The 24,242-nt window shown below is 44.9% G+C and overlaps 1 protein-coding gene across 1 annotated transcript in view; it reads left to right on the forward strand.

The window, feature by feature from the left end:
• CNTNAP4 (contactin associated protein family member 4) overlaps positions 1 to 24,242 on the forward strand; it is a 333,732-nt gene that overhangs the window by 170,753 nt on the left and 138,737 nt on the right. The window contains exon 5 of the mRNA XM_084829657.1: positions 17,160 to 17,307. Coding sequence (XP_084685783.1) covers positions 17,160 to 17,307 — 148 coding nt within the window. The remainder of the gene's footprint in view (positions 1 to 17,159; positions 17,308 to 24,242) is intronic.

Genomic DNA, 24,242 nt, shown 5'->3' on the forward strand with positions numbered 1-24,242 from the left:
ACATTCTACAAACTACAAACTGAATGTGAGTTCAGGAACAGGGGTCACTGCTTAGTGGAAGAGGACATGCTTTGTGTACATGTTTAATCCCATGTTCAGTCCCTGGCATCTCCAAGTAGGGCTGAGAAAGACTCCTCTCTGAAAAACTGTGGAAATCCACTGCCATTCGGTACAGACAATGGTGAACTAACTGCATCAATGGTCTGACTAAGAATAAGGCAGATCCATAATTCATTTGATACGCTGGGATGATTTCATGTTGTGTCAAACTAGCAGTCACAAGGTGGATGGTTATAAAGGAAAATCAGAGGGAAACAGGGAAAGTGACCACCTGGTTCCCCTGATTTACCCCACCAGGGTACTTGCCCTCGTGTATTTGATTCCAGAGTTGCTACCGTGCAATGTGGCACTCAACACACACACTTCGCATTACCCCCAATGTACTAAAAGACAATGAAGCCATGCAACCTCCCATCTGTTCCTTCCCTGGTCTGTACGTTCTGCCTAGGTCTGTATCACTGGCTGCATGGCACATTTGAGTTCCTGCTTAGCACAACAGGTGAGGTAGGAGGGCAGACAACCAGACCAAGGATGGAACTGGCAGGAGTAGCTACAGCTGCCTTGTAATCTACCACTAGAGTTAAGTTGAAATGTCACAGAAGACTTTTTTTCTCATCCTCCATCACAGAAAAAGAAGGCCTACTTGGAAGAATTTTCTCCAAATTTTCTCCACCATTTTTTATAGCAGCTGCCATACCAATCTGCCTCTGGCTGCCATGTCTTGGAATGATGTTAGGGCTAGGGCATTGTGGAGGAGGATGCAAAATGGTGGCCAGGTTGCAAACGTAGTTACTAGGCTGGGGGGAACCCTTCGGGGAAAAAAGAAAGAAGCTACGCAACCACTGCTAATGCTGATCCCCACCCATGAGAAACAATTGGACAATTTCTCCTCCCAATGGTACCCCAATTTCTCTGCCCACAAGTTGTGTGGAGAAATTCAAGAGGCCATTTGCACATAGCTCTACCTGTCATATCCGGTGGTTAAATGTGTGTGTCAGAGTTGTAGGTTGGTGACCAAACCTGATTCCCTGAATTTAAGTTCATATAACAAAAGTCTTTATGGGAACTCTGAATCATGGCACAATCTAAAGCCAGTTTTGACAAGTGCCAACTTTAACAATAGATTTAAAAAATCTGAATCAACTTCCAGTCTTTGCTGTGGTTTCATGTATCTTATGAATCAAAGTTAGTAATTATTTTTGGGTGAATTTCAGGCGCATGATTACTTGGGGTCCAAAAAAGGTTTGTGTGCCCACAGAATAAAGAACTGTGCATGCTATCTGCACTGTCCTTGCTGTTTTCTTCACGTCAGGGTCCACCTCAGAAAAGCAAAGCCCCCTCTCTTCTGCAATGGGATCTTCTGCAGGGAAAACAGCAAGCAAGCAACATTTCAGCTGTGACAATTGTTCTTTCCCACGTTCAGACATCCTGTCTTTGGAAACAGGTCGTCTAACTTAATATTTTTATCACTGACAGAGCAATGACAATGCAGAATGGTGTATATAGAGCGGGGGTAGTGGTGGTACTAATTTGTGAAATAGAATCTTGAATGTAAAAACAATATTGTATCAGTGTACCAGAATGACCTCTAGTGGTGGCAAATCATTTTACTTTGCATTTCACTGCTATTTTCTGATGAACATGATAAGTAAAGTTCCAGGAGAACAGCCATGTTAGTTAACAGCAGAACTACTGTGATTTTTTAGTGCCGTCTTTATGAGGCGCAGTTCTTCTGGACTGACTCAAAGGAGAGTGGGAGGCACAATTATTTGATTGTTCTTCTCCTACCTGTAGGGTAGATTCCAGAAGGTAGCATTGTGGGGTTTCTGCTTGACTCCTTGTGGCACTTGTGCTGTTGAGTTCCTCAGGGTCCTATCTTATCGCCCCCTACTTTTTAACATTTATATGAAGGTACAGGGTGAAGACATTAGGGGATTTGGAGTGAACAGTCATCAGTTTGCTGATGATACTCAACTCTGTTTGTCTGTGGCATCTGAGTCAAGTGAGGCTGTGAAGGTATGGAGCTGGTGGCTGGATGCAGTAATGGGCTGGATAAGGGCCAATGAACTGAAGCTGACTCCAGACAAACCAGAGGCACTGGTAGGTAGATGGTTCTTCTGTCTGGGAAATAGGGATGTACAAAAGTCACTTACCTTTTCGCGGAATCTTTCATGGTGGGGGGGAGGCGCCCCATCCCTCCCCCCAGAATCCTTGACGGGGGGGAGGCGATCCACTCCTCCCCCCCAGAATCCTGCCCGGCCGGCTCTGCTCCATGGCCAGGCTGCGGAGCAGCCAGCCAGGGCCATCCACAGCCGGATTTCCAGGCGCGGACGGCCTGGTGCGGACGCAAATGGCGGCCACCGTAGCGGCCGCCATTTGCGTCCAGCCAGACAGCCATGATAGGCTACGTAAGAATTTACGTAGCCTAACATGGCTAACCTAAAAAAAACCCTGAAAACAAAGCAGCGTACGCAAATGGAAGTGGCTATGGGGGCCGCCATTTGCGTTCTCTATTTTTTGCCGATTTATCTTACGTAAATATTTATGTAGTCTAGAACAGCAAAAAATAAAGGAATGCAAATAGCATCCACTATGCTATTTGCATTCCCCTTTGTTTTCGCCATTTTATCTTACGTAAATATTTACATAAGATAAATCGGCGAAAAATAGAGAACGTAAATGGCGGCCGCCGTAGCCGCTGCCATCTGCGTACGCTGCATTGTTGTTGTTTTAGGTTAGCTGTGATAGGCTACATAAATTCTTACGTAGCCTATCACGGTCCAAGGACAGCAATGGCGGCGGTAGCAGCCCTGCCGCAGCCAGTCAGGAGACCAGCCAGCGGTGGCGGCAGAGCCGCCACCGCTGGAACTGCTGCCGCCACCGCCAAATCCGCTGCATCCACCCCAGGTAAGTGCCGTCCCGGGAGGATTCCACGGGGGGGCAGGAGGCCGTTCCGCCATGGATTCCGTGGGATTGCGTTCTCTCACTGGAATCGGTGGCGGAATTCTCCACCATCCCTCCTGGGAAACTGCTGTTTCTCCTCTTTAGGATGAATTGCACTTGTCCCGAAAGAACAGGTACACTTTGGGGGTGCTCCTAGATCACATGTGGGCTAGCCTATTCCCTGCAACCCAGCTAATCAGCCATCAGCTGAGCTGTGGGGAACAGATCACTCTTTCCCTACTGCTCTTTGCAGCAGAGAAATAGTGATCTACATCAGGATTACTGCAAGGGAAGGTTAAATCCTTCCTCCAGCAATCCTGATCAAGACTGCTGTTTCCCCATGGCTAATGGCAATCTTGCCTGCATCAGCATTTATGGGACAATATTAAATGTTCTTGCCCATTGTACTGATCAAAATTTCTGCAGGGGTGGAGAGGCCTCCATTTGGCGCCGCTCTCTGCGTCGGCGTCGTGCATCCACCAAGTCTGCTTCCCGCGCTCTGTCACTCCCTGGACTGCTATCTAAGCTAGGAATGCTGGGGGGAGGAATCTCCATCAGCTGTTGGCCCTGGGAAAAAGGAGCGCGCTCCTCTCCCAGGAGCGACTGCTCTTCCTCAGAATCAGAACTACTCTGGGATTCTATGGGCTCAGTGTCCACCCTGACATAAGGGAGGGGCTGGCAAAGGAAACAGTCTCCTTACTTCCAGTCTCTCAGGAGAGATTGGGGATAAGGGAAGGGTTTCCTTTGCTAGTGAAAACTAGGGGTGTACGAAACCCTGCTTACCTGGCTCTGCCGGGCTCCTCAGGTGAGGGGGCGCTCCGTCCCTCCCCCTGGAATCCTTACGGGGGGGGCGCTCCATGCCTCCCCCCCGGAATCCTGGTCGGCCAGCTCCGCTCCGCGGTCAAGCCGCGGAGCTGCCGGCCGGCTCCGGCCGCCCGCAGCCAGACATCCGGCCGCTGTCGTAGCCGCCATCATTTGCGTCTCTGCAGTGAGCTGTGATAGGCTACGTAAATAAATATTTACATAGCCTATCATGGCAGGGGGAAAAAAAAAACAGCGTACGCAAATGGCGGTAGCCGCTGCCATTTTTGTACACTGGGGTTTCCCCCCCCCCCGCCGTGATAGGCTATGTAAATACTTATGTAGCCTATCACGGCCTCCGCAGGGATGCAAATGCATTAGCCGTGATAGGCTACATAAGTATTTACGTAGCCTATCACGGTTGAAGAAGGAGGAAGCGAATGGCGGCCGCAGGACGGCCGCCATTCGCACAGTAGCGTGGACGGGAGCAGGTAAGTGCCCCATTTCATGCACCTTTTGTGGGGTGGGGGCCGTGGGCACTTCGTCCCACATGCCTTTTGTGGGGTGGGGGGGCGGGGGCTTCGTTCCGCAATGGGTTTTGGGGGGCCGAATGCACTGACATTCGGCCTCACCGAGATCCGTCACGGAATTCTCTGACATCCCTAGTGGAAACACTGACAAGGGAAATTCCTGGCTTTCCTTCGCTAGCATTAACACTATTAAGGGAAAACTGCTGGCCAGGGAAGGGTCTGCCTTGCTGGCCCAAGCACTACCACTGGCAGAAAAAAGCCCAGGCTTTCCCTAGCTAGCAGTAGCACTAATACAGAAAACTCTGGGCAGGGTCCCCATAGCTTGGTGGGTCACACTGGAAGTGACCACTGACCGTGGGTCATACACCCCTGATTTAAGTAGAAAGCTGTATGAGTACTTAGCTCTTAAAAGTCTGGGATTGAATCCCTGTAGATTTTTAACCATGTTTGTGGGGCTGAATTAGGGTTGTCATCTCTTTTTTTAACAGGTCCCTCCTCTTTAATAGCGACATGATCGTTTCCATGCTGGGAACAGCACCAATAGAGCCTTTTTTTTTTCTTTTTTCAACTCCTGTGTGGGGAGGGGATTATGGGAAGCAAACACTGTGGTGGGGGGAGGTTGAATCCTGACCTCCCAGTGTGTGGTGGTCCCAATCTGAATCGGGGCCACATGCACTTACTCGACTAAAAGAAGGAAAAGCCGCAACTATGTGCTACACAATTATAGTTTGACCCTAAGAGACCCAGTAACTCACAATCTCTCTCACAAAACTGTGGAATGAGTTCCTGTAAGAACTATGATTGGTCCCCACTCTCTTGTCTTTTAGAAAGGGTGTGAAGACACATCTTTTTAATATAGCTTTTTAAATTATGTACTTGTTTTAATGTGTTACTGTTTTTAATAATTTTATTATGTTAACATTTATTGTTTTAAAATCTTGTACATTGCCTTGACAGCTTCTGAGTAGGGATGAATGTGAAATTCATTTCAGTTCATTTTTGCTCATGTTTTACCCAGTTCTCACCTTCTGGACCAAACATGGATTCAGATGCAATCTGTGGTCGAAGTCCATACATTTCCAAGCTTGCAATGTAATTCACAGACCAAAATAAACATAAAAATAGTTCAACAGCATGTGTAAATTTGAAAAATGTGCATGAATACACTTCAATCAATGGGAGAAGAATGTGAACATTGCAGAGATGCGCACAATTGCTGCATAAATTAGGGAGAATACGCATGATAATATGTACAGGTTTTCATATATATAAAAAAAACAAAGCTCGCAAGCTGATACGGACTTGAGTTGGAACAAGCTTTGAGAAGGAATTCAGAGAACTTCGGTGAGCTTGTATTTTGCTGATCAGCACATCCCTACTTTTTTTGCAAATAAAGTGGTGTATAAATGTTAATAAATAAATAATAAAGCTGCTTCATCTCAAGAAATGGTCTGAAGAGGCCTGATTTGGCCCAGGCTCCAGATGAAACAGATGCACATCCCTAACAGAATAGTCCTGGGGTCCCTGGGAGAGCATCCCAGGGATCATAGTATTTTTTAGATTTCCCCTCCCAAGGCTATAGACACTCCCTCTGACCTTGGGATGGCGACTCTGGGTTTGCAAAGGTCTAATTCCTCAAACATCCTTAGGAAATAATGCATCAGTCACCAGGAAAATGATGGAGTGAAGCTGGGCTGATATTGATGAGACAGTGCTGTCACAAGGACATAGATGAGGAAACTTCATGTAGAAAAAAATGACATTAGCAGTAGTATGCAGGCTGTCCATCTAAATCTTTGATCACAGTGCTGTGTGAAATTGCATGTCCAAACTGATTGGGAACAATATGCTATCAAAATTAACGGCTTCTTAAATACAAGCATGTCTGACTTCAACTTATCGACCATGTCTAAGTAATGAATTACGTTGGTTGACCGCACAAAGGTATATATAGAAAAATCCCACTAAACAGTTCCCTCTTCTCTTCTGAAGTATACAGTGGTGAATGTGTCCTATATAAAAGAAAATAAGAATGTTTAGAACCTCACAAAGAAAATTTGCTAGTTTTATCCAAACTAGTACTGTGTTGAAATCTGTCCTTCAGTTTTCCAAATGATTTCTTCCCCTGTGAATGAAGCTTCTGTTTTTCTGCTTCATTCTCCGGGTGTTTCATCATTTCTTTTTGGGATATTTTTGAGCATACTGTATCACTGCAATCTGCCAGAGAGCGTTGTGCTGATTTTTCTATTACATATTTCTCCCCAGCTGCCCATGCTTTCTAATTTGAAAGAGCCTCATGGGAAGAATTTACCTCATAACATCTCTTCCCCGGGGCTTTAACTGAAGTATGGGAAGCTGGAAAGGCTGCACGCTTCTGGAGAGAAAGTTGTACAATGAAAGACAGGACACTGTCTCAAACACACACCCTTGGCTATCATATAACTAAGGTAAGTTCAAGAATGCTGTACCCCTCCTATGAGAGTTTCCCCCAAATTTTCTTCTCATTCAAAAGCAAATTCTTTTTGATCAAATTGAATGAGAATGGTCAACAACTCAGTAGAAATCTTTCACAAAGCACTAAACTGTTTTTATTTTCCTCAACATTCTTTAGACAGTTTGCTTGAGCAGAAACGTCTGTCCTCACAGTGTAATTTCACTTTAATTTATTTTATTTACAACATTTGTAACCCATTCTACATCTAAAAATCCACCAGAATGGTGAACAATAATAAAAAGGATCAGAATATAAAAGAATAAAAATGTTTAAAATCAAGTTGTACCAATAAAATTGTTTTTGTTTGTTTGTTTTAACTCAGGAAAGGTTTGTTTAAATAGACAATGATCTTTAGCAAACACCAAAACCAGAATAATGTTGGCACCTGGAGGTAGGGAGTTCCACACAGAGGAAGCGAATACACTAAAAGCTCTACTCTGAGTGGACAAACAGAACTTGTGCCACTATGGAACCACCAGGAGTTAGGAATGGCCATCGCAAGGAAATCCAGCCCTTTTTAATTGCACTGGATTTCCTTGGAACCCTGGCTCAGCTTGCATTTGCGAGCCACAGGCTTTTTCCCAGAATCCGGGAACTTTTCTTGGATTTTTTTAAAGCGACATTTCCGCAAATTGTGCAGTCTGCGGGACTTGCACAAAAATTGGCTGTAATTTGCACTCATTAAGCATATTATGGTCGCAATCTGTGCAAATTATGAAAATTAAGGCCAAGATTTGCATAAATGTCACTTTAATGGACCACACGCACACACACACACACACGCACACAGATCTGCGAGCTGGCCTGACTTGATCTGTATTGAGTTGGGATGGCTCATAGGTAATGAGTCGCTGGGCGGCCAAGCTGCTAAAAGCTTGGTGAACTTTACCCCCCGGACGGATTCCTCCAACATCCCCACCAGGAGTGCCTCAACCAATTACTTCAGGCACTGGGCAGGTTGACAAGAGAGAAGGCCCACTCTCAAGTATCCTGGTCTCATTCTCTCATATCAATAACAAAAACGTAAACCTGGCCAGGTAGCAAAAAGGTCAGTGCAATTCCCTCTGCAAGGATGTTATATGCTGAAAACGGACAGCTCCCAACAACAGCCTAGCTGCTTCATTCTGCACTAGATGCAGCTTCATTCCAGACCAACCTTAAAGACAGTCCCACACAGAGCGCACTGCAGTAATCCAGTGTTGAGGTTACTAGTACCTGTGCCAGTGTGGCCAAGGAGAGGTCATAGTTGACAGATGGATGGATGGAGTGCCTCCAGACTATGGACCTGTCCTTTCACAGGGAATTGTTGGAACCCCTTCCAGAATAGGCAGTAAGCCTATCTCCTGGTAATTTTTGGTGACAATTGTATTTAAAAGTCTTAGCTTTCCTTTTTTTAAAAAAAATATTTTATTGAAACTTTGTAAATGTTACAGAATTCAAAAGTGATAAACAAAAGGAGAGATCACTAAGTGCAAATAATACATTTCATGTAGCACTTCCCAGAACAACATCTGAGGTTGCAGTGATCACCATTCACATGGGCGATAAAGGGATGCCACATCGTATAGAAGCCATCAGGTTTGACCATCTTTGCAATTTTGCCTTTAGCTTCGTGCTACAGAATAACCTTTTTGTTTATGGATCCTGTACTTGAGGAACATTATGATCAACTTATTGGTTCTGTTTATTTCCAGAAGCTGCAATCTTGTGCACAGGGTGGGCTGTTTAAAAGGCAGTTGAAATTGAGTGTATTTAATAAACTTCCCTGCACACAAGATTGCTGCCCAACACAGTTTTGAATTATGTAATAGTTATAAGGAGCTTACAAGGAGGGCATCTGAGGTGTGGTTAGCAGGTTTTAGGGTTAGAGGAGATTATTACTTCCACATTTTTTTTTTTAATAAGGGAGACTGTACTGGGTACTGGTCTTCTCCAAATCTCATTGAAATTAATAGGAGTTCCATGAAAGATAGAGATTGATTAATTGTACTAATACGTTTCTGCATTTAGTACTGGTAACTAAGCTGTTGGTGGGTTAGGGTACCCCCCCACACGCCCTTTCCAGGGTCCTGGTCCAGATTGGGGGGCCCACACACTGACTGTGTGTGTGTGTGGGGGGGCTCTTTACTCAAGACCAGACATACGCAGTTTTGCTGAGTAGGCAGTGTTTTATTTGTACAGTTTAGGGCACAATCCTATGCTGATAGTTGGCAGGCTCCAAAGTTGGAGGCTGCCAAGTATCCGAAGGCAGAGCAGCTCTGCATTTTTGCTAGATGGGTAATTTTGCCTGTCTAGCTGCGGCGCTTCAGAGCGGGAAGGAAGGAGGCTGGGGCGAGCATAAGAAGCTGTGCAAGGCGGCTTCCCTAGTCTCCTCGCCTCCCTGCCCCTGGGACTGCCCCATTTTCTATGTCTCTCTGTGGTGGTTATGAGGAGAAGGGGGAAGGGTGTGGGCAGCGGATGGGGAGTGCGGTTTACTGGCTCTGAGGTCAGAGCCCTGTCTCCGACCTCAGACCCAGTAAACCAAACAATCCTATGCCCCCCCCCCCCCAGACACTGTCTAGGGGCCATACAATTGCTCCCTTAGTAATACTAAGAGCAGAGTATTGGAGTGTATGGGAGGTTCAAGGCCTTTCTTTGAGAAATGGGTGTTAGCATTCCCACTGTTAAGAGGAGAGGTTTGGTACCATTATGCATTCCCCTTAATAATGGCAAAATTAGGGGTGGCGGAGAATTTCTTCCCGAAACTTCGGGGGGCCGAGCGCCAACGTGTTCGGCCCCCCGAACAAGTTTCGGGGAGAAATCCTCCGAACCCCCCCCACCCCCTGCACCCCCCCCCCGGGACGGGACTTACCTTCGCCGAATGTCCCTCCCGGCGGCGGGTCCAGCCGGCGGTTCGGCGGGTGTTAGGGTGGGGCGGGAGCGGCAGCCGGTCTTTTGACCAGCTGCTGCCACCGCCATTGCAATAAAAGAAAAAAAATGCCCCCTGATAGGCTACGTGACGATTAACGTAGCCTATCATGGTTAGATTTGCAAAATCAGCCGTGATAGGCTACGTCAATCGTCACGTAGCCTATCACGGGTGACTTTAAAAAAAAAAAAGCGCGTACGGATAATGGCGGCCCCCATAGGGAGCCGCCATTCCCTTTCCTTATTTGGTTGCTGTAGTCTACGTAATGCGAAGAGAAAACTCCCTGGAAAAGACCCTGATGCTGGGAAAGACTGAAGGCAAAAGGAGAAGGGGACGGCAGAGGATGAGATGGCTAGATAGCATCACGGATGCAATGAATATGAACTTGAGCACGCTCTGGGAGAGAGCGCAGGACAGGAAGGCCTGGCGTGCTATGGTCCATGGGGTCACGAAGAGTCGGACACGACTGAACGACTGAACAACAACAACAACAACAAAGTCTACGTACAGATTTACGTAGACTACAGCGAAAATAAGGGCAACGCTATTTGCGTTGCCCTTATTTTCGCCGTAGTCTACGTAAACATTTACGTAGACTACAGCGACCAAATAAGGAACGGGAATGGCGGCTCCCTATGGGGGCCGCCATTAGCGTACGTGCTTTTTTTTTTTTTTTAAAGTCACCTGTGATAGGCTACGTGACGATTGACGTAGCCTATCATGGCTGACTTTGCAGATCTAGCCGTGATAGGCTACGTTAATCATCACGTAGCCTATCAGGGAGCGTGTTTGTTTGTTTTTTTAAACTTTCGCGTTCGCGGCGGGGGGAGGCGCTTCGCTGCTCCCCCCGTGAAGTTCAGGCCGGGGGGGAGGCTTCCCGCCTCGCCCCGGCCAAAATTCAGGCCGGGGAGGAGGCTTCCCGCCTCGTTCTGTTGTGGCACCCCAGCTCTGGAATGAGCTCCCTAGTGAGATTTGCCTGGCACCTACATTGTATTCCTTTCGGCGCCAGGTGAAGACCTTTTTATTTTCCCAGGCATTTTAGCATTTTAGCTTTCTAAATTTTTATCGTTGCTGTTTTAAATCTGTATTTTAAACTCCTGCACTGCTGCTAGGTTTTATTGTGGTTGTATTGTTATATTGTGGTTTTAATGTTCTATATATTTTAAATTGTTTTATTGTGTGCTGTTTGGTTTTAATTTTTGTGAACCGCCCAGAGAGTTTCGGCTATTGGGCGGTATAGAAAATAAATAAATAAATAAATAAATATTGGGTTAAAAGGAATTTTTGTACACCATTAGGTGTACAAATTCTTTAGTAGCAGTAGCTAGTAGCTGGCAGGAGAAAGACATGCAGCAGCAGTGGCAGAAACATCACCACTGGCGAGTGCCTTTGAATGTCAAGGCTGCCCTGGGAACCACGGGTCTGTCCTATATATGGCACCACTCATTAAGCTGGTCATACCTTTTACCTGGTGTTTTGTGCTAGATGGAAAGAGGCTGATCTGGTGGGGACAAAATTAACATCATTCCCTTGTCATTGACAGTGCTTTGGCCGATGGGCCAGATACAATCTGTAGGAGTTCCCCATCCAGCCCACCAGCTTCTTCTCCAGACCCATCCCTTCTCCCCTGAGAGAGAAAAGCTCTTATCTCCAATCAGCACCTAGAGGCTCCCTTTCTCACAGTGCAGCAGAAAAAAACTCACATCTCTCATCAGGTGCTAGCTGGAGATAAGAGATTTCCCCTGCCATGCTGTGATAGGGACTCCCTTCCTCAGTGTAGCAGTGAAAGGCAGATAATTTTGTATGGAGAGAGATGGAGATTGCTGTCTCCCTCCATGGGCTGTTCCTTGCCTTTCCATGCTGTGTGATGCACATGGAGGCGTAGAGGATCTTTACTGATCTGTTGTGACCAATTTATGAAGCTCTTTGTGAAGTTGTTTGGATCTATTCCAACTTGGAAACCACAATCAGGGCAGAGTCAGTTGATGTACCTGCAACCCCTGCTTGTACATTTCTCTGGATGCTTTTCAGTTGATAAAGACTGAGGAAGTGGACAGAGTTCCTGAGGAGTGAGGCCAACCATGTGTGTACTCAAGCCTTGCCCTTCTTGTCTAATAACATCTGCTGGAGGTGGTCTGGCTAAGTTAGTGTCTGGATTAGTAAATGCTTCCATCCAAGAATATATGATCCCATTGAATTTAAAATAGGCAGTAGTGAGATTGCTTTTTTAAAAGCTCTGTCTTTAACCTACCAAACTAGATAATTGCTAGTCAGTTTCCAAATTATCATTCCTGGGCAAGGTGTTCAACTGCATGGTGGTCTCTTAACTCCAGTTCTTTCTGGATGATATGAAGTATCTAGACACATTTCAATCTGGCTTCAGGCTTGGTTTTGAAATGGAGTGTGCTTTGGTTGCCTAGGCTGACTAGCTTAGGGATGTATGATCATTTCATTTTTACTCATAAAACATGCAAGCATGCCCCATTGGACGAACACGAGCATGAATTCGAGCATGTTCCACTGAAAATGTTTGTCAATTGCTGAACACGTGCTCGTGTTCATCTTCTTTCCGATTCCCTGTTCAATTTGCACAAATTCCCTCCATAGACTGAATCAGCCCCGCTTTAGTCTAGGGAGGAAAGTTGCGCAAATATAGGGAAACTTGAATGAATGTCCTGTTTGATTGTTGCTCAGTTTGTGCAAGTTTCCCATTCATGCAGAGCAAGTAGCGATCGCAAGCGCGAATGGGAATCAGACACGAGACAAGCAGCAAGACAATGTTCAGAGAGTCCTTGTGACCTCAAACATCACTTGTTCATCCATCCTTAGACTACTTCTGTTTGGAACTAACTGGGCCAGTGCCTCAGTATCCTTGTCTGGCTGGGTTGGGACTTAGAGTCACTGCTTTACAGTGGTTCCATCCTTTCTTGGAGGGATGATTCAAGAAGGTGGTGCTGGGGTACTCCTGTTCTTTCCCTTAGCTGCTGGCCTATGGGATCCTGCAGAGTTCTGTTATGTCTCCCTTGCTGATTAACATCTGTATGAAATGCTGGGAGAGCTAATGAAGATACTTGGAGTTTGGTGCCACTAGTATGAGGATACCAAACTCCATCTCTTCTTTCCAGCACATTCCAGGGAAGCTGTGGAAGGTTTGAACCAATGTATGGAGTCGGTAGTGGGCTGGATGAGGACCAGGAAAGTGGTTACTTAAAATAAGAACACATGGCTCTGGCATATTATTAAGAAAGTAAGCAGGAAAAATGCAATATGAATTCAAAATTCAACATTTAATTTTTACTATATGCACGTGCATCATTGCAAAAAAAGAAAAGAAAAGAAAGCACAGAAAATAGTGTTAGTGGAACAGTTCATCCCACCAATCCTCCACAGTACTTCAACTTCAGGAGGTTGGATTCTGGTCCAGTCAACAAACTAACTGGTGAAGTCAGTGACAGATACGTGCAGACTACAAATAAAGACTCCAAGGGATGGGAAGAGAAGTCTAGAAGGGTTGTGGCAGTTCTCCTGTGTTTGTTTTGGTCTTCCCCTGGAGTAATGGTATGATAAGGCTTGACACGGAATGCTTTTAAACATTTAGAGTTGGTAGACTAACATATTATAGGTTAGTCTGAATGAATCTCTTTAGAAACTGTTCAGTGATATTTGGTGTTCTGAAAGGGGAAGATGGTCTGGGAGAGTCGTATCATAATATAGGCACTTATGTGATTAGCATTATACAACCTGTTTTCATTGCTTAATAAAGATGGGATGAAATGTAAGCACTGTGTTCATTAGCGAAATATCCTTACGCTTTTGTGTGTGTGTGTTTAAATATAATCAATCACACACTGTGGTTGTAAGTGGCTTTGACAATGCTAACATATTGGATAATTTAAATTATGGATCCTGGTATTTTCATATGACAAGCTGTCCTATTTGCTGTGCTTCTGTTTTCTTTTGTTTTTTTCCATCTATTTCAGGAAAAGTTGCATTCTAAATATGTGAAACGTATGAAATTGGAGGTTTGTCTACTTTTAAGATGGAACTGGTCTCACTGGGTAGAAAATGGATCTCAGTATTTTATTTTTAAATTGCTGTCATAGGAAGTTTATTAATGTCATGTGAAAATCATTTGTATTTTGATGATAATAGGAACAGATTGAAAAGCTGGAGGGAAGCAGAAATACAGTAATTTATTATTTATTACATTTATATCCCACCTTTTTTCCTCTTTAAGGAGCCCAAGGTGGTGTACACAATCCTCCACCTCACAACAACAACCCTGTGACGTAGGCTGGGCTGAGGGTCTGTGACTGGCCCAAAGTCACCCAGTGAGCTTCTGTGGCTAAGTGGGGGCTAGAACCCAGATCTCCTGACTTCTAGTCCAACACTCTAGCCACTATACCACACTGCCTCTCCAGTTATTTTAGAGAGCCAATAATGATGAGCGGGACGGCTTTTTGGTAGTGGCACCCTAGTTATGGAATAGCCTTCCTAGATGGGTTTCCCTGGTGCCATATTTGTAGTCTTTTCAGTGTCAGCTGAAGACCTGTCTGTTTACCCGGGTCTTCTCATATAGTCTGGGCCTCTCAATTTTAAAAATTGTGTTTAATTCTGGGGTTGCTGTGAGTTTTCTTCCTAGTTGAATTTATGCTTCTTTTAATTTTATACTCATTTTGTGTTTAAATTGTGTTTATGTATATTTATTGTAAGCCACCCATATTTTCGGGCAGCGTACAAATGTCATCAATAAAATAGTTTTTTTAAAAAATCACCCCCTGATCTGGACCCTGATATGCACACATGGAATTGCAGTGCAAGCAGGCTTTCCTATTTCCATCGAGTGGAAGTGGTATCTCCCATTGTGCTTTCCTTTGGACCACAGAGTCGCCTCTTTCACTGAAGTGATTGGGAAAGGGATGGTGTGCATCAGATTTGCAGTAGCAAATCCAAAGTCATTTTATTTGCAGTGAGCTATTTTTTTTTTAAATCCCTGGAATTCACAGCAAAAAGGCATCAAGGATATTTTAAAATACACTTGACTTAAAGTCGGGTATACTTTACAAGAAATGTAGCCATCCATATGCCAGGCTCTTACTGCTGTGCTGAGTGCTCTGGAATCCCCCCCCCCAAAAAAAAGCTATGGGGATCATAAGTAAACCCCACAAGAAGCTGGAGTCCTGGACCACCTTTCTGCATACATCCTCTGTATCTCTCTGCTTATTTGATCTCTTACTCTCTCTGTAGCCCTAGGGACAATTGGCTGCTAAATGACTGATAAGAGATAAACACAGGTTAGATAGATAAAGGTGGCCTAGGGCTTCTGTTTCACTACGTGTTTGCCTGTGATCACCTTTGCTTGTCTCTGGGAGAACTTAATGTAAGCCTTACATGTGGCTAATTTCATTTGACATGATGAATGTAATGTGTAGATGGGTTCTAAAATGTAAATGTATTTAAGTGTATCAGTATTATTAATGAGGAATACTAGCACAAATAGTGTGATGCATTAATTTTTTTTGCTGTTGTTGCAATTATTAAAATATTATAAAATACCACTATCTACAGTCCTAACGTTGTGCCACCCTATTGGAAAATTGCTGTGATGTGATGTCCTTTTTATTCTTCATACATTTTTGGCGTTACAGTGTTGTCGTTTCTGGTACAACTCATAGCATCTCTTACACTTGAAAATATCAATGCATTTTTTAAAATCAATCAATCAATCAATCAATCATTGCATTAAAATAATACAGATGAGCAGAGACAGAATTCACCCTTCCTGACTCATAGCAAAAATATGTTAAGGCCAGTCTCAGACAATTACAATTGTAAACTATAGTGTGGCCTCAAGTTTACATCGTCTTGCTCCCTTCTCTTCCTCCTTCATGGATGAGAGTGAAAGCTTTCCACTTTCACTTTAAGAACAAGCCACGGTTCTGTGTTACATACAACAGGAAACAGTGGTTTGTTCTAATCAAATGTAGTTTAAACAAATGAGGGTCAAACCATGGTTTCTGGTCTTAGGGCACAATCCTATGGCGGTACCTCTGAATGTGGAGGCAACCAACTATCCAGTGCAGGATGGGTGGAGCGCGGAAGTGATCTTCTCCTCTGTGTTCTGGCTGCCCTTCATTTGTAGCTAGACAGCCGATTTCAGCTGTCTAGCCAGGATGCCTTGGAGTGGGGAGGCCAAACAGTGCATAGGAAGCGTTGTAACAGAGCTTCTGCTATCCCCTCTCCTCCCCACCCCCAGGAATGCCCCTTTCCCTCCTGCTCTGTGCTGCTCTTAGAAGCACAGAGCCAGGGATGAACCATGCCACCTACAAGGCAGTGGGAGAGGGGGCAGGGAGGCGGTTTTCTGGGAACCAACCCCGGAGCGCTGGCTCCAAACTCAGTTCCCAGAAACTGAAAAATCCTATGGCTATCTAGCTGCTGTCCAGTGGCCATAGGATTGTGCCCTTACGAGCAATCCTATGGCCACTAGTCAGTGGCTAGACAGCCATAGGATATGTGGGTTTCCAGGAACTGACCTCGGAGCCCGTGCTCCGGGGTCGGTTCCTGGAGACCCAACCTTCCCCCCTTCTGTGCTGCCTTGCAGGCAGTGCAGAACAGCCCCACGCTCAGAAGAGGAATGTGGAGTGGCCAAAATGGGGTGTTTCAGGGCGGGGAAGGCAGAAATACCGGTACGACACATCCTATGTGTCGTCCCACAGCCCCTTCCCCCGCTCTGCCTTCCCGCAGCTGGACACCCAAAATTGGCTGTCTATCTAGCTGCAAATGCAGGGCAGGAGAAGCATGGAGGGGACAACTCCCTTCATGCTTCTCCTGCCCTGCATTGGATAGGCAGTCGCCTCCAAGTTCAGAGGCAGCCACTTATTCCTATAGGATTGCACCCTTAGTCTGTTAATTAACTTAGGCTGTAACAAACCCATACTTGCCTGAGTTTGGATATAACAGGGAACTGAGCTTTGTTCTTACAATGGAAGTGGAAGCTTTCACTCTCTTCCATTTCATATGAAGAGAAGGATAGGGGTGGGAGAGCTCACAGCCCGAGGTTCACCATAGTTGAATCCCAATCACATAAACCATGGTTTATGTAAGGGATGGACAACTTGTGGCCCTCTAGGTGTTGTGGCTTACAATTCTCCTTATCCCCTCACCATTGGCTAGGCTGGCTGGGCCTGATAGGCCAAAATATCTGGAGGGCCACAAGTTGCTTACCCCTGGTTTATGTGTTCATTTGAACCAGGGTTAAGTCTGGAGTTATATCTACTCAATGTGGTATGGTAAAAAGATACATCTACACAGCACTGTGTTTTTAGCACAGGATCTTAATGCATAAGAAGACAAAAGTTTCTGTTGCAAAGGATAATGAGTAAAACCATATAGCAAAGGATGACTTTTAAATTATCCCTTTCAGGCTTTTTCAGGAAACACCAATGCAGACAGTGTGGTATCTTACAAGCTCCAGCATTCCATCAAAGCAAGATTTCTGCGGTTTGTCCCTTTGGACTGGAACCCCAATGGCAGGATTGGGATGCGGATTGAAGTCTATGGCTGTGCTTATAGTAAGTGATTTTTTTTTTCTATAATGAACTGAATGACATAACTGAAGGCTATGGATACATTCTAAACTCAAAATGAAATTCAGCTTGTTATAGTAATTGAACTTTGACTATTACCTGAGTTTTGTATTTTAACATCATTTCTCCCCCACCCCACCCCTTTATTATTATTAAAATTATTATCTTGATATTTGCATATCTAGGTCAATTGTGCCATGTAATGAATTGGAATATATCTCAGTAATTCTAATTTCAGTGAAACTGAATACCGTTGCATAGTTGGCAAAATTAACTTTTGATCACATGACAAAATTCCACCATTATGTTATCAAATGTATCATCTTGCGTATTATCTTTTCTGGGGTCAAAATGAGTTTGTCCCCAGAAACTCACTTGCCTTGGCCTCTCAAAGCGATTTCAGCAAAAATTCTAGCCAGCAAAATAAAGACAGAAATATAACCAAGGTTACACTATGCTAATCATTAAAAAAATGTTTTTTAAAGTATGAATGTTAATACTTTGTATATATGTATACAAAGTGCACACACCCCAGAATCAAAATAAAAACAAGAGGTGTTGTCAGTGGTGCTGGAATATTTGAGAGGCAACGGGCCCATCCAGGCTGCTCTGGTTTCTTCTCCAGTCCAGTTCCCCTGCTGCCCCTGTGCTGCCTGACCACCACACTTTCTCTCCTCCCCTCTGCCTCCCCAGGTCACCCTGGTTGATCTGCTCCCTCCCGCCTGCACCATAAGCTTACCAGATGGTGATGGGAAGGGGCCTCCCCCCCCCCGCTTCCTTCCTTTCTTTAAAAAACTGAAACCCCTCTTACAGGGACTCAGGCGACAATGGGCTATGAAGTTTGATACCAGCTGAGGTTCCACCTGCCCACTGTCTTCATTGCCTCTGGACCATGTGGCACACAAAGTCATTTCGCTCTTTGCAGTGTGCTGTGGCCCAGCCACTCTGTAAAAAGGTTTTTTACCTTAAGAAGAAAGGAAAAAGGATGAAGCTTGTGTGTCAGCCCAGGTAGTGGGGGCACCATGCTAGGTGCTGATGCTGAGCCTGTTTGTTGCTGCTGGCCCCAAACGTCTACGGCTCTCTGGCATCTCATCATGCCGGGAGCAGGCTGCAGGCCAGACTTTTGCCCCAAGGACCATCACTAAAAGCACACCTGGACCACAGGAAGCTGCCTTATACTGAATCAGGCCACTGGTCCATCTAACACAGCATTATCACGTTACACTGACTGGCAACAGCTCTCCACAACTTCAGACAGGACCCTTTCCCAGCCCTACCTGCAGATTGAACCTGGGATCCTTTGTGTTCAAAGCCTGTCTTTTCCAATGTAGCTGAAATAAAATGTCATGTGAGTTAAGGATTCAGCACAATTTCAGAATTTGACATAAAAGAAAAAAAAAACTAGCATGATCATACTTTGCTTCTGCTAAAATGTGAATCTGCAGAATATTAATAAACATACTTTAACGCTTGGTGAGTTTTAGGAACATAGGAAGAAGCTTTGTTATACCAAGTCATACCATCGGTACATCTAGCTCAGTGTTATCAACCATAATTGGCACTGGATCTCCAAGGTTTTATCCCAGTCCTACCCAGAACGATCAGGGTGTGAACTTTTGGATGAAAAGCATGTGCTCTTCTTCCACTGAGCTTCAGACCTTCCCTGAACCAATAACATCATGCATTGTCTTCACAAATTTCACAGCCTAGAAACAAAACAAAATCCAACATTGGAAATGTTACAAGACAGGGGCAAGGCGGAATGAATTAGGAGTATTTGAAAAAAAAAATCCAATTAGGAGTATTTGGTTGTAGGGATGTATGAATTACTTACCTCCCGGCAATCCGTCCCTCCCTACAGAATCCTCGCCAGCCGGCTCTGCTCCGCGGCGATTCTGCGGAGCTGCTGGCTGGCTCTGAAGCCCCAGTGATATGGCCACCATTGCCGTATTGCTGGCTGGACTGATGAATTGCGGACGCAAAGGTCATCCGGCGAAGCAGACGCCATTTGTGTCCCTGCTTTTTAATGTGATAGGCTACATAAATCTTTACGTAGCCTATCTTGTGAAGGAACAGGGACACAAATGACGTCCACTACACCGGATGCCATTTGCGTCCGCAGTTCGTCAGTCCAGCCAGCGATACGGCAATTGCGGCTGTATTGCTGGGGCTTCGGAGCCGGCGGCAGGCAAGATCCTCCAGCGAGGACTTCACAGGGCAGGATCCGATCCTCCACAGACTTGGGGAGGGCGGATTCAATAGAATCCAGCCTCATTGGGGTCCATGGAGGATTTCTCTGACTCCCTATTTGGTTGAGCATTTTTCCTTCAATTAATTTCAACCCTGAGCCCTATTTCAGCCAGGGCTGTGCTGAAATAGCTATGATGGAAGGGCAGCGTGAGCCCTTTTTATCTACCATATTGATAATTTCTAGTAACTCTGAACACCTGATAATGCAGAGGCCCCACTGGCATCATTCTGTCCCCCTTTAAGGAAGGTAATAATGGGGCTCTGGGCACTCATGAAGGAGGCCCAGTTCACATCTGCGTGCTAGTCTGGAGGTTCTTGTGCAGTTCCTCCACCACAGCTATTGCAACTGTGTCCCAGCTGAATGTAGGTGAAATGAGCATCAAGAATTTAATTTGTTGAATTTGCTGTTAAGTTTTAAAAGTGGCCTGTCTCCTCTACAACAAGAATGGCTGCCCCCAAACAACTAATGTGGCTCTGGCTGAATTCATACTTGGCTCTTCTGCCCATGTAAACTTCTTGGGATCCCAGCCATAGGCTATATCTATATCTAGTTCTAAGCCATCCAGATAGAGAACCTATTTACCATCTTGCTTCCACACAGCACTAATTTGTAGAAACTGGTTTATTCTCTTATTACCAGTAGTGCAATTAGAATTTTAGAGTCTGGACTTAATGGTCTTATGTAGTACAGATGCTATTTCGATGATAGCGTACTTCTTCAGTTACTTCAAAGTGTGGTAAGCCAGGCCTGCTTTGTCTGGGGGTCCATCAACTCATTCTGCTTAGTGGGAGTGCTGGATTTCTTCCCTGAAGTCTTGCCCTGACAGCATCACTGCCTACTACTAACAAATAGGGTGTGATCCACTTGTCTGCACATGAAGCCCTGCTTTTTCATTTCCCCTTCAGCAACTATCTCCTGAACTGCATCAGATCAGATGCTGCTTTTTAAGCAAGGGAGGATTTTAAACGCCTCTTTAAAAAGTGGTGGATGGAGTGGAAGCAGGGATTGTTTTAGGGGAGGGGAGAAGCCCCACTGAACAACCATGTGTCACTTCGACTTTCTTCAGAATAATCCTTCAAAGAGGTTTGGGGAAGCCAGCATAGCGTGCAGATGTGATCTCTTCTGCTGTGAAAGTGAAATGTCACTTTTCCAGGGCAAGAGGAGACTTTCGGACTGTCAAGAGCTCACTGGGCCATGAGAGACATTTGCTCGGTTAGAGTCATGGATGTTATTTTTAGGAAATCAGTGACATACAATATCGGAAAATAATTCAGAGGAGGTAGCAGGATTGTTCAAAATTGTTCAAAAGGCAGATCAGGGAATAGGGATTCAACCTGTGTTGGATGGGGTTGCACTAAAGACTCTAAGTATGACTAAGGGTGGATTCCTATGCATGTTTAGACAGAAACAAGTCCTATAACTCCCAGCGTGCCCCAATTAGCCATGCTGGCTGGGGCATGCTGGGAATTGTAGGACTTGTGTCTGTCTAAACATGCATAGAATTGTTCCTTAAATCTGGAACAAAGCCATTGGCTTGTGCAAGGTGAGCCACTCAGTTTTTACCAGCCCCCCTACTCATTGCAGTGCCCCATGCACCCCCCAACCCCCCTGCTCTTCCTCGAGCAAGGTGGGACATGCTATTTTTGTCAATTCTCCCTGCCCTCTACAGCCCCCTGTGCCTCCCGATCTGCTCTTGAGGAGTGGGTTGTCCTCTGGGACCTACGGGATGTGGCACAGAGGGCTGCAGTAGGTAAAGGGGAATTGGCAAAAATTGGGTGCCTCACTTTGCATGAGGAGGAGCACTTTCTATGAGTGCAAAGCCAATTGTTGTTCAGTCGTTCAGTCGTGTCTGACTCTTCGTGACCCCATGGACCATAGCACGCCAGGCCTTCCTGTCCTGCGCTCTCTCCCAGAGCGTGCTCAAGTTCATATTCATTGCATCCGTGATGCTATCTAGCCATCTCATCCTCTGCCGTCCCCTTCTCCTTTTGCCTTCAGTCTTTCCCAGCATCAGGGTCTTTTCCAGAGAGCTCTCTTCACATTAGGTGAAATACTCTTCGCATTAGGTGGCCAAAATATTGGAGCTTCAGCTTCAGTATCTGTCCTTCCAATGAGCACTCAGGGTTGATTTCCTTTAGGATGGACTGATTTGACCTCCTTGCAGTCCAGGGGACTCGTAAAAGTCTTCTCCAGTACCACAGTTCGAAAGCATCAATTCTTCGGCGCTCAGCCTTCCTTATAGTCCAGCTCTCACAGCCATACATTACTACTGGGAAAACCATAGCTTTGATTAGACGGACTTTTGTCAGCAAGGTGATGTCTCTGCTTCTTACTATGCTGTCTAGGTTTGCCATAGCTTTCCTCCCAAGGAGCAAGCGTCTTTTAATTTCATGGCTACAGTCACCGTCTGCAGTGATCTTGGAGCCCAAGAAAGTAAAATCTGTCACTGCTTCCATTTCTTCCCCTTCTATATGCCAGGAAGTGATAGGGCCAGATGCCATGATCTTAGTTTTCTTAATGTTGAGTTTCAAACCAGCTTTTGCACTCTCCTCTTTCACCCTCAACAAGAGGCTCTTTAGCTCCTCTTCGCTTTCTGCCATTAGGGTGGTATCGTCTGCATATCGGAGGTTGTTGATAATTCTCCCAGCAATCTTAATTCCGACCTCTGATTCATCCAACCCGGCTGGCATTTCTCATGATGTACTCTGCATATAAGTTAAATAAGCAGGGTGACAATATGCAGCCTTGTTGTACTCCTTTCCCAGTTTTGAACCACTCAGTTGTTCCATGTCTGGTTCTTACTGTTGCTTCTTGACCCTCGTACAGGTTTCTCAGGAGACAGGTAAGGTGGTCTGGTACTCCCATCACTTTAAGAATTTGCCACAGTTTGTTGTGATCCACACAATCAAAGGCTTTAGCATAGTCAATGAAGCAGAAATAGACATTTTTCTGGAATTCTCTTGCTTTCTCCATGATCCAGCGAATGTTGGCGATTTGATCTCTAGTTCCTCTGCCTCTTCGAAACCCAGCTTGTACTTCCAGTAGTTCTCGGTTCGCATACTGCTGAAGCCTAGCTTGTAGGATTTTGAGCATCACCTTGTTGGCATGTGAAATGAGCGCAATTGTGCCGTAGTTTGAACACTCTTTGGCGTTGCCCTTCTTTGGAATTGGAATGTAAACTGACCTTTTCCAGTCTTGCGGCCATTGTTGAGTGTTCCAAATTTGTTGGCATATTGAATGCAGCACTTTAACAGCATCATCTTTTAGGATTTTAAATAGCTCAGCTGGAATACTGTCATCTCCGCTAGCTTTGTTGTTACTAATGCTTCCTAAGGCCCACTTGACTTAGCTCTCGAGGATGTCCGGCTCAAGTTCAGTGACCACACTATCATGGCTATCAGGGACATTCAGATCTTTCCTGTATAGTTCTTCTGTGTATTCTTTCCACCTCTTCTTAATCTCATCTGCTTCTGTTAGGTCCCTGCCTTCTTTGTCCTTGATCATGCCCGTCTTTGCACAAAACGTTCCCTTGAGATCTCCGATTTTCTTGAAGAGATCTCTAGTCTTTCCCATTCTGTTGTTTTCCTCCATTTCTTTGCATTGTTCATTTAAGAAGGCCTTCTTGTCTCTCCTTGCTATTCTCTGGAACTCTGCATTCAGTTGGATATATCTTCCCCTTTCTCCCTTGCTTTTCGCTTCCCTTCTTTCGTGAGCTACTTGTAAAGCCTCATCAGACAGCCACTTGGCTTTCTTGCATTTCTTTTTCTTTGGGACGGATTTCGTTGCTGCCTCCTGAACAATGTTACGGACCTCCATCCATAGTTCCTCAGGCACTCTGTCTATCAGGTCTAATCCCTGAAATCTATTCCTCACCTCCACTGTGTATTCATAAGGGATATGATTTAGGTCATACCTGAATGGTTTAGTGGTTTTCCGTACGTTCTTCAATTAAAGCCAAAATTTTGCAAGAAGAAGCTCATGATCTGAGCCACAGTCAGCTCCAGGTCTTGTTTTTACTGACTGTATGGAGCTTCTCCATCTTTGGCTGCAAAGGACATAATCAATCTGATTTCAATATTGACCATCTGGTGATGTCCATGTGTAGAGTCGTCTCTTGTGCTGTTGGAAAAGAGTGTTTGCTATGATCAGCGTGTTCTCTTGGCAAAACTCTATTAGCTTTTGTCCTGCTTCATTTTGTACACCAAGGCCATGCCTGCCTGTTATCCCGGTGATTTCTTGACTTCCTACTTTAGCAATTTTTACAAAGCCAATACTGAATACCAATTTATGTTGGTACACAAGGGACAGGCCTTAATTTCTTCATATGTGCAATTGTACAACACTCACATATATCCTGGAACTTTAAAAGCTTTTCTTGGCAATTGGGGGTGGGGGGGTGTTGCGTGTTTTTTTTTAGGACTGTGCTACTAGCGGTTAAAAGCTGTCTGAGAACACTGAAGTGAAGAAGGGAATGTAAAGCAAAATTAATCCTTGATGACCAGAATATTACTGCTTCTTTTTTGACATAAAATTTTAGAACAAAGGTCCAAATGTCACTTAGGAATACTAGAACAATCTCACATTTGTCTAGAACAGAAATGTGGTTTTGTTGTTGTTCTTTTAATAAAGTAAATTCACATTTAGTAGTTGTTTTTTGAAGGTCAGAAAA

Source organism: Heloderma suspectum, chromosome 2 (genome assembly GCF_057233095.1).
Source record: "Heloderma suspectum isolate Gila_16-S chromosome 2, 16-S_ref, whole genome shotgun sequence".
Classification (NCBI taxonomy): Eukaryota; Metazoa; Chordata; class Lepidosauria; order Squamata; family Helodermatidae; genus Heloderma; species Heloderma suspectum.